Raw genomic sequence first — 13,268 nt, 5'->3', positions numbered from 1 at the left:
TTACATCCTACGTCACTTAAAATAAGTCAGTTAAAATAAGTCAATGTCAACAGCCACTAGAGGCTGTAAACATTGGTCGGCTTAACTTTGAAACAACGACCAATGTTGGTTGACCAATGGGCTGAAATATAACCATAGCTTTCTACTACATAACAAACGTTTCATACAATGAGTTGATCCTGGAGTCTTTCTCCTGATCTGCGAACTGCCGCTTTGTGAGTTGTGAAAAGTGGTTTGTAAAATTCAAATTCTTCTCTCTCTCTGTGTCTTGTCTGTTTCTCCCATCACAGACCGTTGCGTTGCCATGACGAGTGAGGAGGAGGAGGGCCCCAGCGTTGCAATATCAACAGCAACGGCACCATCAGCGGCAACAATCTCCAGGGTAACGACAGCCATAGCCAGGGGCGATGGCAATGATGCCGTCACTTCCTCCTCCCCCCGCAGACCCTCGCCGTACCACCTCCCATGTCCCGAGGAAAAGGAGGAGAAAGAGGAGGAAATAGAGGAAGAGGGGATCATTCAGGAAGACAGGATTGAAAAGGAGGAGGTGGAGGAGGGGGTGGAAAGAGATGATGCCGATGATTATGAGGATGGCAGCAGTGACACCAGTGTGTTAGTGGTGCCCTACCCTGAACTGGTACCTGTGGTCTTCTTCTGCCTCAAGCAGACAACCTGTCCTCGCAGCTTGTGCATCCGCATGGTCTCCAGCCCATATCCTTTTTATACCGTCAGTGATTCTAGTTCTACTTTTATTATTTGGAATTATGTCCAAAGTGCCATTTTTTACTATCTTCATCCATCACCATTCAGCGTTCTTCCATGTTTAGGCTAACATTTCCCTCAAAAGTTTAATTTTCTTTGTTTATTTGATATTATAGGTGATGTGCATGTGGGAGACTGGTTCCAAGTCCAGATATTTAGATTTGTATCTAATATCAAGGGCCAGATTTACTGATACTTTCGCATCTGTTTTTCCGCTGCAGATCAAACACATTCTCACTATGTCACCATCTGTTTTCTAAACTAGGTGATCTCACAGAAATCATACTGCTGAGCTGTGCGTACAGCACGAGCTCCACTTCGTTTGCAGAATGCATCATGAGATCAGCCGCAGGCTCGGTCCAGGAGCTGACTGTTTAATGACCTGCTGCTTTGCAATGCGCCATTTTTGAATTCACAACATGAACATGATGAACCCAACATATGCTTGTACTGTAAGTAGCCTTAAAACAGATGTAGCTACATTTAAGCAGTAAGGAAAAGTTCCTTACTTCCTTATATTTGATGGGTAACATACTGACATACAAAATGACATAACGGAGTCAGACTGCTATTACTTTGGACCTTTACTTTGCTGTGCTTGAAGCTAAATAGTCTGGAGGTTTAATGGGTTCTCTGTAAGAGCCTGAATCACATGATACACACAAGTGACTGTGGATCAGGAGGTGATCCAGTGTGTGTAACTTTTTATTTTAGAGGTTAGAGGTTCCCGTTGAAAAGTTTACTCTCCTCCAGGCTATGAAATACTTGTCATCCTTAATCTCTCTCGTGTCTTTATATTTTTGTGTACTGTATCACACTAGTGTGTACACACAGACACAGATTGTAGCTTTGCCTGTATAAGAAATGACAGGAGTGCTAGATTAGAGTACAAGCAGTACCTTACGTTAGCTGCCCCCAGGTTCAGCAGACACTGCTTATCACGCTCCTTAAAAGCAACGCAGTGAGACTTACAGTGAAGTCATGTGTGACTCACACACTTACACTTCTCAAACCCAGAGTTTATATATCCGTAAGTAGTAACACCGCTGAGTGTAAAGAGCAAGAGTGAGTGTGTGGAAGAGCGGAGGTATGACAGACGAGTTGAAACTCATTGAAGCAGAGATGGAGGGAAAGAAAGATGTGATGAGGGAAACAGGAGAGGAGAGAGACAAATTAAGGGAGTGACAATTGAGTGAGAGAATTAGAAAGAGACAAATGAAAGGAAAGGAAAGAGGAAGAAAGATAATAAAGATAGGTATTGGGCAGATGGAATAGACGGAGAGATATAATGAAGGAGGAATTCAGCAAATATAGTATGGATGTGTGTCTGTGTTCATTTAACAGGCCTGTAAGTGAGCATGTGCATGGAACAGCCACAAAGTCTGTTTTTGTCCCATGAATAAGGAAGGGGGAACATTTTCTTCCCAGGGATGAAGCCAGGTGACGAAAGTGATTCCCGTGATGGAGAGATGGGATGAGATGAAAAGAAATGTTCTGTTTGGAGACACTCAGCCTTCTTACCTTTCCATTAAGCAGGCGTCACATCAGCTTACGGGTGCACCTGACACCAGTTTATAATCAACTAGACAGAAAGAGGCAGAAAAAATAGAGAGAGAGAGAGAGGGAGGGGGAGAAGTTGGAGTGCTGCTTAATAGGCAAGCCATCCATTCAGGTTTAAATGAAACGTCTTTCTAAGGAAAATCTCCTGAGTCAGAGAAAAAAAACCCCGCTTGGCTTTGTCTGGGTTTTGATCCTTTGTCTTTAATTATGTCTCTGTCAGTCTCTCCCTCTCTGTCTCTTCTCTCTTTCTCTCTTTGTGTTCTGTTGCAGTCCCGTGGCGCAATTACGGCGATGACACACAGGTCAGAGATTTATGTCAAAGAGCTAAGAATATGATCCCAACAGAGGGTTGCTCATCTGGACTCTTTTCATGAACAAACTCATTGAAAGGCAACACTTACTGCGAACCGTTAAGCCTGTCAAGCCTTAAAGCCCTGTGTTCTTAGATCAGATCGGGGGCGATGCGAGCACCCAAAACTGTGCTATCATGTTTGAGGCACTCACTGCCAATTCTTGCTGTTCTGCTGTTTCGCTAACTATGGGATGGTAACCTTAAATTGAGACAATTTTGACTGATTGGAGCATGCCCCTCAGCCCAAGAGTTACATTTTTAGCCCCATCACTGAGGATCTGAGAGCAAAACTGTCTCAACTTTTCACTCTTATATTGTTGCAGTGTTGGCGACTGTTGTAGCCGTGCTGTATTATGAGTTGCTTTAGACTTTTAGTCTGGTTTGTTTTGCTTTAGTACTTAAAGTTGTGAATGACTATGTTCTCATACAGAGTGAGGATAACCTCTAAGTCTGTCTCTGACACAGCTGCTGGTTTTACACTTCACAGGCGCTCAGTATTCACTCAAATGGCTGTAAATGAATGAGAGGAAACACGAGTGAATAGGGGTGTGTGTGTGTGTGTGTGTGTGTCCTTGTTACTTCCCTAAAATGAAAAGGCTCGTATTGACCAGGTCCACTCTCTCACATTGTGAGTTCAGATTGAGTGGAGCTGGTGATTGATCCACAAGTGAAATCGTCTTTGTGTGTATGAATACGTTCGGTCCACTCGTCTGCATGTGTGTGTGTGTGTGTGTGTGTGTGTGTGTGTGTGTGTGTGTGTGTGTGTGTGTGTGTGTGTGTGTGTGTGTGTGTGTGTGTGTGTGTGTGTGTGTGTGTGTGTGTGTGGACGTGGTTCATTTTACTCTGAGGGGATATTGGCAAAATTTGGGTGACGACAGAATGCAACTGTGAAACAGAACAGGAAAAAAAAAAAAGAATCTACTTCGCCATTTATGCAAATAATGAGCAAATGAATAACAAATTACAACTATCAACAACTATTAACTATAAGCAAGTAGTAAATACCAGATAATTTCTTTAACATTTAGATTACAATTGGAAAAAGCTCTTGTAGCAGGTCTTGTATTTAGACAAATTCTTTTTTTGTTTTAGAGCTCCACATCTCTTCAGTCTCTAACCACCAAATGTCAGACAAGTGGCTGAAGTGATGCAAGTGGAAGTTGAAAATTTTAAATTTACAGTTGAGCGAACACTATAGTTACAGAGGAGAAAATATGAGGGCAAAGAAGTGTAAGTCTACATAGTTTTTATCGTGAATAGATTATAGTTAGTTTTATAGTCACGTCTTAAAAGAGAGAAGCAGAGTGAGAGTTTTAAGGAGAAAAGAGGAGATATTGTATTGCTGGCTCAGCTGCCCCCTCCCTCTCCTTCTCCTCCTGTCTCCATCACTCTTCTTCACCCCTACCCTTCCAGACAGTAAATCATTTGTAGTTTTCATTGTGTTAAATCACTCTGCAGTGGCAGAGAGAGGCCGTCAGTGAAGCAGAGTAGGATAGTTGGCAGTCAACATTAAAAAAGAGCGCCTCTGGCTATCTGCAGTGATAGACTGATCAAACTTTCTTCACTCTGCACTTAGTCCAAATCGCAGTCTGATTTAGTTTATCTCCAGTCTGTCGTTCGTGCATCACTTTTTTGTTGTTTGCTGTCGTAATTCGCTTATTTTACTATAACTGCCGAGGTCTTTTTCTGTTTGTCAGCCACACTACCGCACACCCGCAATGTAAATTTCACAGTTGCTTGAAGAAATGTTTTTAAGAAGCAATAGATCAGCTTTAAAAATGACCACAACGTTGAATCAACACCTCTCTGGAACAGTTATGCTGCATTAGATTTAGTTACATGTACCTAATTAACTGGCACCTGAGTGCATATCTTCCTCCAGCTACCATATTTGTAATTATACTTTAATTGTCATAAGTGTGCTTACATACTCGCCCCTGAAGTATATTCATATTTTACAATTAACTAACTCGGTTCTTATGATAAGTCCACATTTCTACATACATTTGTTTCAATTTTGCGTCCAAGAGCATTAAATGCACTGTTACATTGTATGTCTTCTCATTAGATATATTCTACGCCCAGCAAAATGAACTATGCATATACACAAGTGTATACTCTTAACAACAATTAACACCAGAAATGTAACCCTGCTCTCCCTGAGCGTAAGTGGACATAAGTGTATAAACTTTATATTTATATTTAAGTGTAGCTCTCTTAGAGGGTCTTTTTTCTTTCTTTCATGAAACAACAGCTCACACAATTGAATCCACAATGTAGCTGTAACAGCAAAACTATGAATAGCTGAACCCAGGAACATGTCTGGGTGAGAGGATAACACTAATTATCACAGGAATGATGCTATTCAGTGCCCTACAAAAACACTGTTGTTAATGCTCAGGAAAGCAGTATTCTGGATATTTTACCACTTCAGTGAACTCAAAGGGCTGTCTGTAATGGTGAAGGGTTGAAACTGTAGCTGTGGAGAGAATCTGGTCTGCAGCTCTTTGCTACGTTCAGCACTGTATTCATGAGTAGGCTAACACATGGTATCAAAGTTGTTGTTTTTTTTTACTTTTGAAAGTTTTACATTAACACAACATTAGGTAATACTTGCAAACTACATTTGCACATAAATAATTACTCAAGATGTACAGAAGTGTAAAAAGGAGGAGAAGAAAAACCCCGAATGGGGTGTTGATTCTCAGTGGGATTTACAATATATAACCTCTCAATTGTTTCATTGTAACTATCAAGAAGTGTGTTTAATGGAGCTGTAAAGACTTTTTGTTTCTCTTTGAAACCTGTTTGCTGGACAGATGCGCCTGAGGAACGGCAGCATAAGTTATACACTCAGAGGAAAAAAGGCCCCACATTGTTTCCTCCAGCCACAATTTCCAGCAGTATGCTTTATGCACCTACAACAAAACATCTTTACCTTACATCTTAACCGCATTGTTATTCAAAGACATTGATCCCTGTTGTTATATATAAAAGAAGTGGTTGGAGAGCGCTTGTAAATAATAAACTCATTTTTGTAAATCAAAGAACTTAGAGTGGTTTGGGGAAATACTTTAGTTAGAACTGACTTTTCTGATTCTACACAGTATAACTTATTCAAAGTGTGATGCTGCCAGCAGTCTCACCATCCCTGTGAAATTGCTATTTGTTTTTTGCTAAATTGTACATTTCCCATGCTGAATCAACTGCAAAGTTGCATAAGAAATGAAACGTCAAGGCAAACTTGTCACGGTCTGTGGTTTCCCTACTTTGTACAACAAAGCTGTTTCCAACAGGGAGTACCGTCATCGCATTCACATCTGTGTGATACCACTGATGCTGTGCTGAACGTGAGGGTAGAGCATAGTGCCGAGCTGCAAATCTCTCGTTAACCAGCTCTTGGGCACAGACGCAGCTGAGTTCATTCATATAGAAAAGGGATAATCAGAGCAGTATGAGGTAAAGGAATAACAGAGATCATTTCAAAGGATGAGATGTAAAATTCTGCTTTTCTCGCCTAAACCTATACCTGTGGATTGGAAAGAGTGAAGGATGTGGGAGATACTGGGAGAGATAAAGACAGAGAGGAGGGAAGCAGGCTGTGCAAAGAGAAACAGAGCATGTGGAGTGAATATATATTCTGCTCCAAACCAAATCTGATAGCAAGGGAAGGTCAGATTAATAGCTTCCAATTCACTTTCAATCTCCTCTGGACCAACACATGTGGCCCCCTGTGCCACTGGCATTATTGCACACATGCACACTCACTCACACAAACTCTCACATTAACAGATATCTGCACATACACAAAGCCATATTCAGTGTGTGATACTGTTTCTATTTAGAGCCTGTCACAGTCGGTGCCATGTGTGTGAGTGTTTTGATAAGATAATGGTGCCATAGAGAAAAGCTCAAGGTACCTGTTCGATATTTTGCTCATATGCTAATACCAGGTCTGGGTGCAGATTAGTTTGGCACGTAGCAGCAGTTTAACAGCATCCAGTGCCTGTAATGAATCATTTGGACAAGGTATTACCACTAAAGTTATATGAGTTTTAAGTGTTGGGTGCATACTTTACATCAAGATAACTACGTTCTAATTAATGTCAGGGCTGTGGAGTGGTCCTATAGATCAGGTGGGGTAATGGATATCCTATCATGTTGGCTTTTTCCAGCCCTGCACCAAGGAAATGAGATTCAGCTACATTTAATGCAAATGTAGAGTTCTGGAGTAATCATTAGACACAAGAGCTGTGAAATGTCCTTTGGGCTATGTGATGGGAAGATGATTGGATTCATGCAGCTAAACTGGACTACCTTATACAATATGTCTGCTCAACAAGATCAGTGTAATTGGGGAAATTAATTCCCTGGCAGTGGCTGCAGGTCCTGCCTTTAATGATGTCTAAAGGTACTTTCTTTTGCTGAACAATGCTTAGCAGGCAAAGTGTCCTGCCAGGTTGTGTACCACCTCCAACAAGCCCCCAGTCAGATGGGTATATTTCAGTGTTGGTTATGGAGGTGTAAGGTTAGATGTGGATCTATGGTTGGGGTAAGGCTTCCCTCTGTTTGTCTGGGGCCAGCATTGGCCCAAACCATGATATGAAAGAGTCCAGTTGGCATTTATATTTTTTCTCAGGGCAGGAAGTAAGAGGCACAGTTGCCATCACGTCTACATCAAAATCAGTGGAATCGGAAACTGTCTGCAGAGGGAGTTAAAATGTCGTGTGTGTGCTATAAACAGTGATATGACTCCACACAGTGAATGTGAGTTTGTGTTTGCAGTGCTGATGAGATGAATGCTGTCAAAACAATACTGTTTGGACATGCTTCCACAATGTGAACAAATACACTTTATACTTGTTACTGCGTCAGTCTCTCTCTGTCTTCATATATCTCTGTGTATTCCCAGCAGTGAATTCCAGGGCCATCGATCAATCCTGATTCACTGATCTGATTTAGTGAAGATGTTGCTCTACTCTTGGTGTTTTGCTGAAACTCACTGCTGCACTCCACAATTCAAAATTACACAGTTTGTTTGCCTGAGGGAAACTGCGATTGTTGCCCCAAAGTAAATAGTCTGTTTCTTGACCCAGATGAGAGGATGACATGTTTACTGGTGTTATTTAGGTTATTTAGCTAATTTATTGATAATTATAGTGTAAAACCAATTTTGCACATAAACTGACTTTCTGATTAAATACCCAATTGTGTTGTACTGGTTGAATTGGGCTACTTTCCGTCGAGAGGTTTTAGAGTAACAGTCTGGATTGTTTGGCTATATGTTTGCCTATTCCTGGTGTTTGTATGCAGTGGTCAGTGTTTCTACCTATAGAAATAGAGAAATAGAAATAGAATATAGGTCTTGGCTGTGCTGCCAATGGGAATAAAACTGACAGCTAGTCTCCCTCTTAGGGACTCTGCTTTCTCATGACTGGACATGGAACATGGGCGAAGAGTAAACTTATTCATGAAGGCATGTCGGAATAGACGCTGCTGAAGCTGTCAACAGTTGTGATGGGGAAGAAAAGACTCTTCATCCATTTTGATTTCTGTACATAATTACTGTTTTCTCTCCTCTCCAGTTTCTTCTGCCACACTGTATCATTTCTTTTAATACTCCCTCTTTCTATTGGTGTCTTGCCTGTCTTTGCCTTGTCTTTGGCTCTCCCCTGTGCTCACCCGGCACTGCCGCTTATGCTAATGCTGGTATTAATCATTATGCTAATGTAACTGTTAATCACTATGCTAATGTCACTGTATCTACCTGTCGAATTGGTGGAAAGGACCTGTCCTTTCCTCTTCTCTTCTGCTCTCTCCACCTCTTCATGTATTCACTCTTTCAGATTATATATACAATTTGACTCCAGTATTAAGGATTTATTTTCATTCACTCTCCCTGTTTGTCCTGTTGTTTTCATTGTCACCGTGACTAACAGACACAACAGTGCTGATGTAATTCACAACCTAAAATTACAGCTAAAAACACTAAAAATCCTCATTCAAGTCAGACTGTACATATTTGAACCTCTTCACCAGACAGTTCTGCTCTGATAAGCTGGTTTACTCATCTCTGTATTACTTTTCTCTCTCTCTCTCTTTTATCCTGTATTGTCTTCCTATCTCCCCCTCCTCCTGCTCTCACTCTTCTCCCTTTGAAATGTTGGCTGCCACATGTTGACAGAGCGGTGCGACGCAGCCAGGGAATAGGCATTCACAAGGAAATCCCATTGATGGTGTGTGTGCGTGTGGCAGTGTGTGTGTGTGTGTGTAGAATATGTGTGAATCAGGTTATGCACCAAGACTTTGTTTTTGTTTTTTTTTTTAATGCTTTTATATTCAAGTATGTGTGAGGGACAGAGAGAATAGGAGCACTTACTATGTGTCAGTATGTGCAGTCGTGTGTGTGTGTGTGTGTGTGTGTGTGTGTACAAGTGATTGCAAATGACAGTGATATATATATATAAATATAGCGGCATATATCACACAAAAGCTGATTTTCAAACAATTTAACTAATCTAACTAAAAAAACTAAAAGTCAACATATTCCATAAAAAAGCAACACTGTTTTTAGAGGCAGCACATTATTAGATTGAACCACTATAATCTGATGGTATCTCCATGTTCTTTCATATTCTAATGTGACACAGCAACATAATATACGCATTAATGTGAATTGTTATTTATTTATATTGAGCAATATTATTCTTTTCTTTGCTTTCATATTTCACGTCCATCTGTCTCAGTCAAGCAGTTAATGCTACAGTGCTTTTGTGTTGATGACTCTTTATTTATTTTTTTTTTTTCAGCCTTGATGGCTATTGAATTTTATATATATATCCATAGTTCCTTTCACTCTTTGCAGTAGAGAAACAAAGCTGACAAAAGAGTCGTGCTCTATCACTCTTGGCTCTGATGAAGTCCAGTACTGCATCTATATGCTGCTCAGACCACTCATTTTCAGAAATGTCTCTCTTCTGCTTTGTGTTTTCTTTGTGTCCATGAGTGTCAGTAACCACTGTATGATTTCTCAGATAGAGACATGTTATCGAGCATTAATGCCATTAAACTACACTGGTATTTTGTTTGGATGTAACCACTCCCTGACCATTACTCTGCCTTAATGCACTGGAATTATATCAAGTCTTATGAGACCAACTATTCTCATTGCACAGTTACATCTATTATAAGGAATTATAGAATACACCCAATGAAAGGTTAACACTCGTGCTTCGTCAGACACCTACATGCACTGCGATAAAATAAGTAATGAATTAATTCATGCAGGACTGTAAGCACAGGGCCTCTGATTTATTATCTAGACTTTAAACTGTGAACACCCTCATCAAAACATGACCTTTACTTTCGCCTTAAGCTGCCATATAACTGGATTTAAGCCATAATTAAGTACAAAATTAGCTGCAGACCTTTAGCTATCTATGTATAGAAATGTACAAAAAATATTACAGAGCTCCAAAATCAACCAAAGATTCTGGCAAGTAGTGGTATTATATTATTCAGAGGTTATTACTTTTTCCTTTTCTTTTAAGAATATCATTATTGGTGGTTCATTTTGGATACAGTCTACACTGGTACATAGAAGCAATCAAATTGTTCCAGTATGATGAAGAACAACATAACAATGGTCTAAAAGAACATGCAAGTACAATTATTTGGCCGATTTAATACACGTGGGAAATGGAGAGGTCAGGTTATTACTTAATAGATCCAGTTCAGTTTGAGAAAATGGAGATGTGAATCATAAATCATCCATTTACAAATGTCTTGATGTCTGCTGTGAGCAAAATTATTTATCATTCCAAGATATGTCCCCGTAAAACACTTGTGTATTTGTAGAAAGAATAATCTAGTTTTGAAATGTAGCATGCTGAATTACAAGCAGTAGTTTCTTTCCACAATGGAGATAAGTTGTTTAGGATTGAACACCCTCATACAGTATATCCTGCAGGCTCTACACCATCTTTTATCACAGCATTGGCGGATCCTGTTTCACTGAATAGACAATTTGTTCCTTGGCAGAAGCTGCAATTCATTTTAATGGTCAACCTTTCCCCAGTTAACTGTTCTGCTACATCTTTAAGTCTCACTCCTCACAGCAGTTAGAGCCAGCATTAGCGATGGCAGCGACAAATGAGATAGCTTAATAAAATTTCAGAGTGCCATGGAACAGAGTGGGTTACAGAAAGACAGAAAGTCAGAGGCAAAATAATCTGAAAATGGTAACCAGACTAGTATCTTATTCTTTCTGTCCGATTCATTTAAAAGTCATATTGCTTCTTTAGCCCTTTAAACCATTACATTCTTTTTGATGGCAGCCTTCTGCCCTCTGCATTTCACATTGCATGTCAGTGGTTTGGATTCTTTGGGAAATCTGTGTTATGGCACCAGACACTAAAAGGCCACTGTTCCTCAACAATTATTGGAGCTAAAGCTAACAGTCACCAATCAGTAATATCCTCACATGTTTTATTGAAGGAAAAAGGAAAAAGGGCTACAGGCGAGTTGCAAAAATCAATTTCTAAGTCTGTCCCTAATCCACATCATCTGTATTGTATATTCTGGAGGTCAGATAGGTGGTCCTTTATGTCCTCTGTCACCTATGGCCCCTATGAGCCTCCAGGTGGGATAAAGCTAAGAAAACTACTGCTGTGTTTACCTGCATAACCTCCTTTTTAGAGTTAAAATTCACCCACCTCATCACAATTTCATGGATCAATTTTATCTCATTTTTGCCTCTCGCAGCTTTGCAGTCCTCTGCAGTGCAGCTCACCCTATTGTGCAGAATGTCGTCTATAATATTTAGGCCATTTGTTTAGAGGAAGAAATCAATAACTCAGTTGTGACATCAATAGGTCTCTATGCCATCAGATGGATGGTACTGTTTGAAGATGGATAGGTGCTTTATGTGGATGTTTTGTGTTGTTTTGGGATTTTGTCAGTGGATCATTGAGCTCTGTCCAGGAATACAGGAAGTCAACTCCTCACGTCCTTTAGTTGGACATTTCCTCTCCTGCTATGATGGGTCAGGTTGGACACACACTTTGAGTGTACATTATTCACACACAAACAAAGAACTAAGTCATAAAAACTTTCAAAGTCTAATTAACAACACTTCCACCTACAGTATACTGACATCTTGCTAACGCTACTTGATAATTAGATAGAAGTGGACTTGACATTAGATGAGATAAATATAATGAATACGTTTTTCATGTTTGCACTGAATAAAATTAATGGTTTGTGGAATTGTTTTCATTACGAAGGTTGAAAACTGGGACATTTTAGTGTTGGGACTTGGGACACCCAGCTTGAAACCAGGACAGCTCCAGACAGACTTGAATGTCTGATCACTGTAATCTGACATTTGTAGAACCTCTGAAAGTTTACACTCAAAATAGTTCACTTTTCCAGTTCTGTGCCCTGAAAGTCAGCAAAACTCAACCAAGTTGGAAACAAGTAGAGACTGCACGTCTTAAAAAGTGCAGCTATTTATTGACGTCCAGCAACAACAGCACACAGAACTTTAAGAAGTACTGAGATCACAGAGATGTTGACCCCGCAGATTTAATTTCTAACTCCTCCCTGTGTGTAATGTCCGCTTTGCATTTACCCCCCTCTGCCCCAGACAGCCGCGTGCTGCTGATGTCATGTATTGCTGCTCTGCCTCCATGCTGGTTGCTGCCAATACATATTACTGTCAGCTTGGCATCGCCCACTGAGCCTGCAGGCGCTGAAATAACACAGCAGCTCCTGTAGTGATGGTTAGAGGGTTTCAACACCTGTGTGCCCGTGTGTGTGTGTGTGTGTGTGTGTGTGTGTGTGTGTGTGTGTGTGTGTGTGTGTGTGTGTGTGTGTGTGTGTGTGTGTGTGTGTGTGTGAATAGATAAGGGGTCATCCAAGGTGAGCAGCAGCCTTCAAAAAAACCAGAGACCTAGTAATTAGCACAGCAGGTTCCTGTACGTGGGTTTGATTGTGTGTGTGTGTGTGTGTGTGTGTTTGTCTAACATCACCTGTTTTGTTTTTTTTTCGCCTCTGTTTCCGTTTCGTCACTCACTTTTTCCTTCCAACACAACACAGCTGCCTTTGTTGCTGTGTTATTTGACAGTTGACAGGTTAAGAGAGTATTTATATCTTTTTGACTTCAACCCGGTCAAAGGATAAGACCAGACCAGGTTTCTATTATCAGGAATGAATGGAGCCAATGGAGTCCATTCATTCCTGATTATGGGCATCTCACAGGGCATTATCACGCTCACACCAGGGTCACTGCCCACAGAAAAAACAGATTCAACATGAATATGTATTTTCATGTGTTTTGCAATTAAAATCGAAAGTTTTTTCACGAGCCATATCTCAGATCCTCTGGTAACACTCCAGGGGTTTGACTAATACCTGGAAATATCAGCTTAGCGTTGAGCCACTAAGATGCACTTATGCTTGCAAGTTTTAAAGTTACTAACTTTAGGTTGACAAACAGTAAATGCAATTTGACAGTATGTTTAACAACAGGACAAACTAGCAATCCAGTCATGTCACATGTCCTTAAATCAGAATCAAGGTTTTCGTTTTCAGA

General features: G+C 40.4%; 1 protein-coding gene across 1 annotated transcript in view; it reads left to right on the top strand.

Moving 5' to 3' along the window:
• Positions 1–304: 304 nt before the first annotated feature.
• LOC139222893 (voltage-dependent T-type calcium channel subunit alpha-1I-like) overlaps positions 305–13,268 on the top strand; it is a 140,155-nt gene continuing 127,191 nt past the window's right edge. Inside the window, exon 1 of the mRNA XM_070854797.1 lies at positions 305–711. Coding sequence (XP_070710898.1) covers positions 305–711 — 407 coding nt within the window. The remainder of the gene's footprint in view (positions 712–13,268) is intronic.

Source organism: Pempheris klunzingeri, chromosome 3, assembly GCF_042242105.1.
Source record: "Pempheris klunzingeri isolate RE-2024b chromosome 3, fPemKlu1.hap1, whole genome shotgun sequence".
Taxonomy (NCBI): domain Eukaryota; kingdom Metazoa; phylum Chordata; class Actinopteri; order Acropomatiformes; family Pempheridae; genus Pempheris; species Pempheris klunzingeri.
Note: the sequence above shows the minus strand (reverse complement) of the source record. Positions and strands in the feature narration are given on the sequence as shown.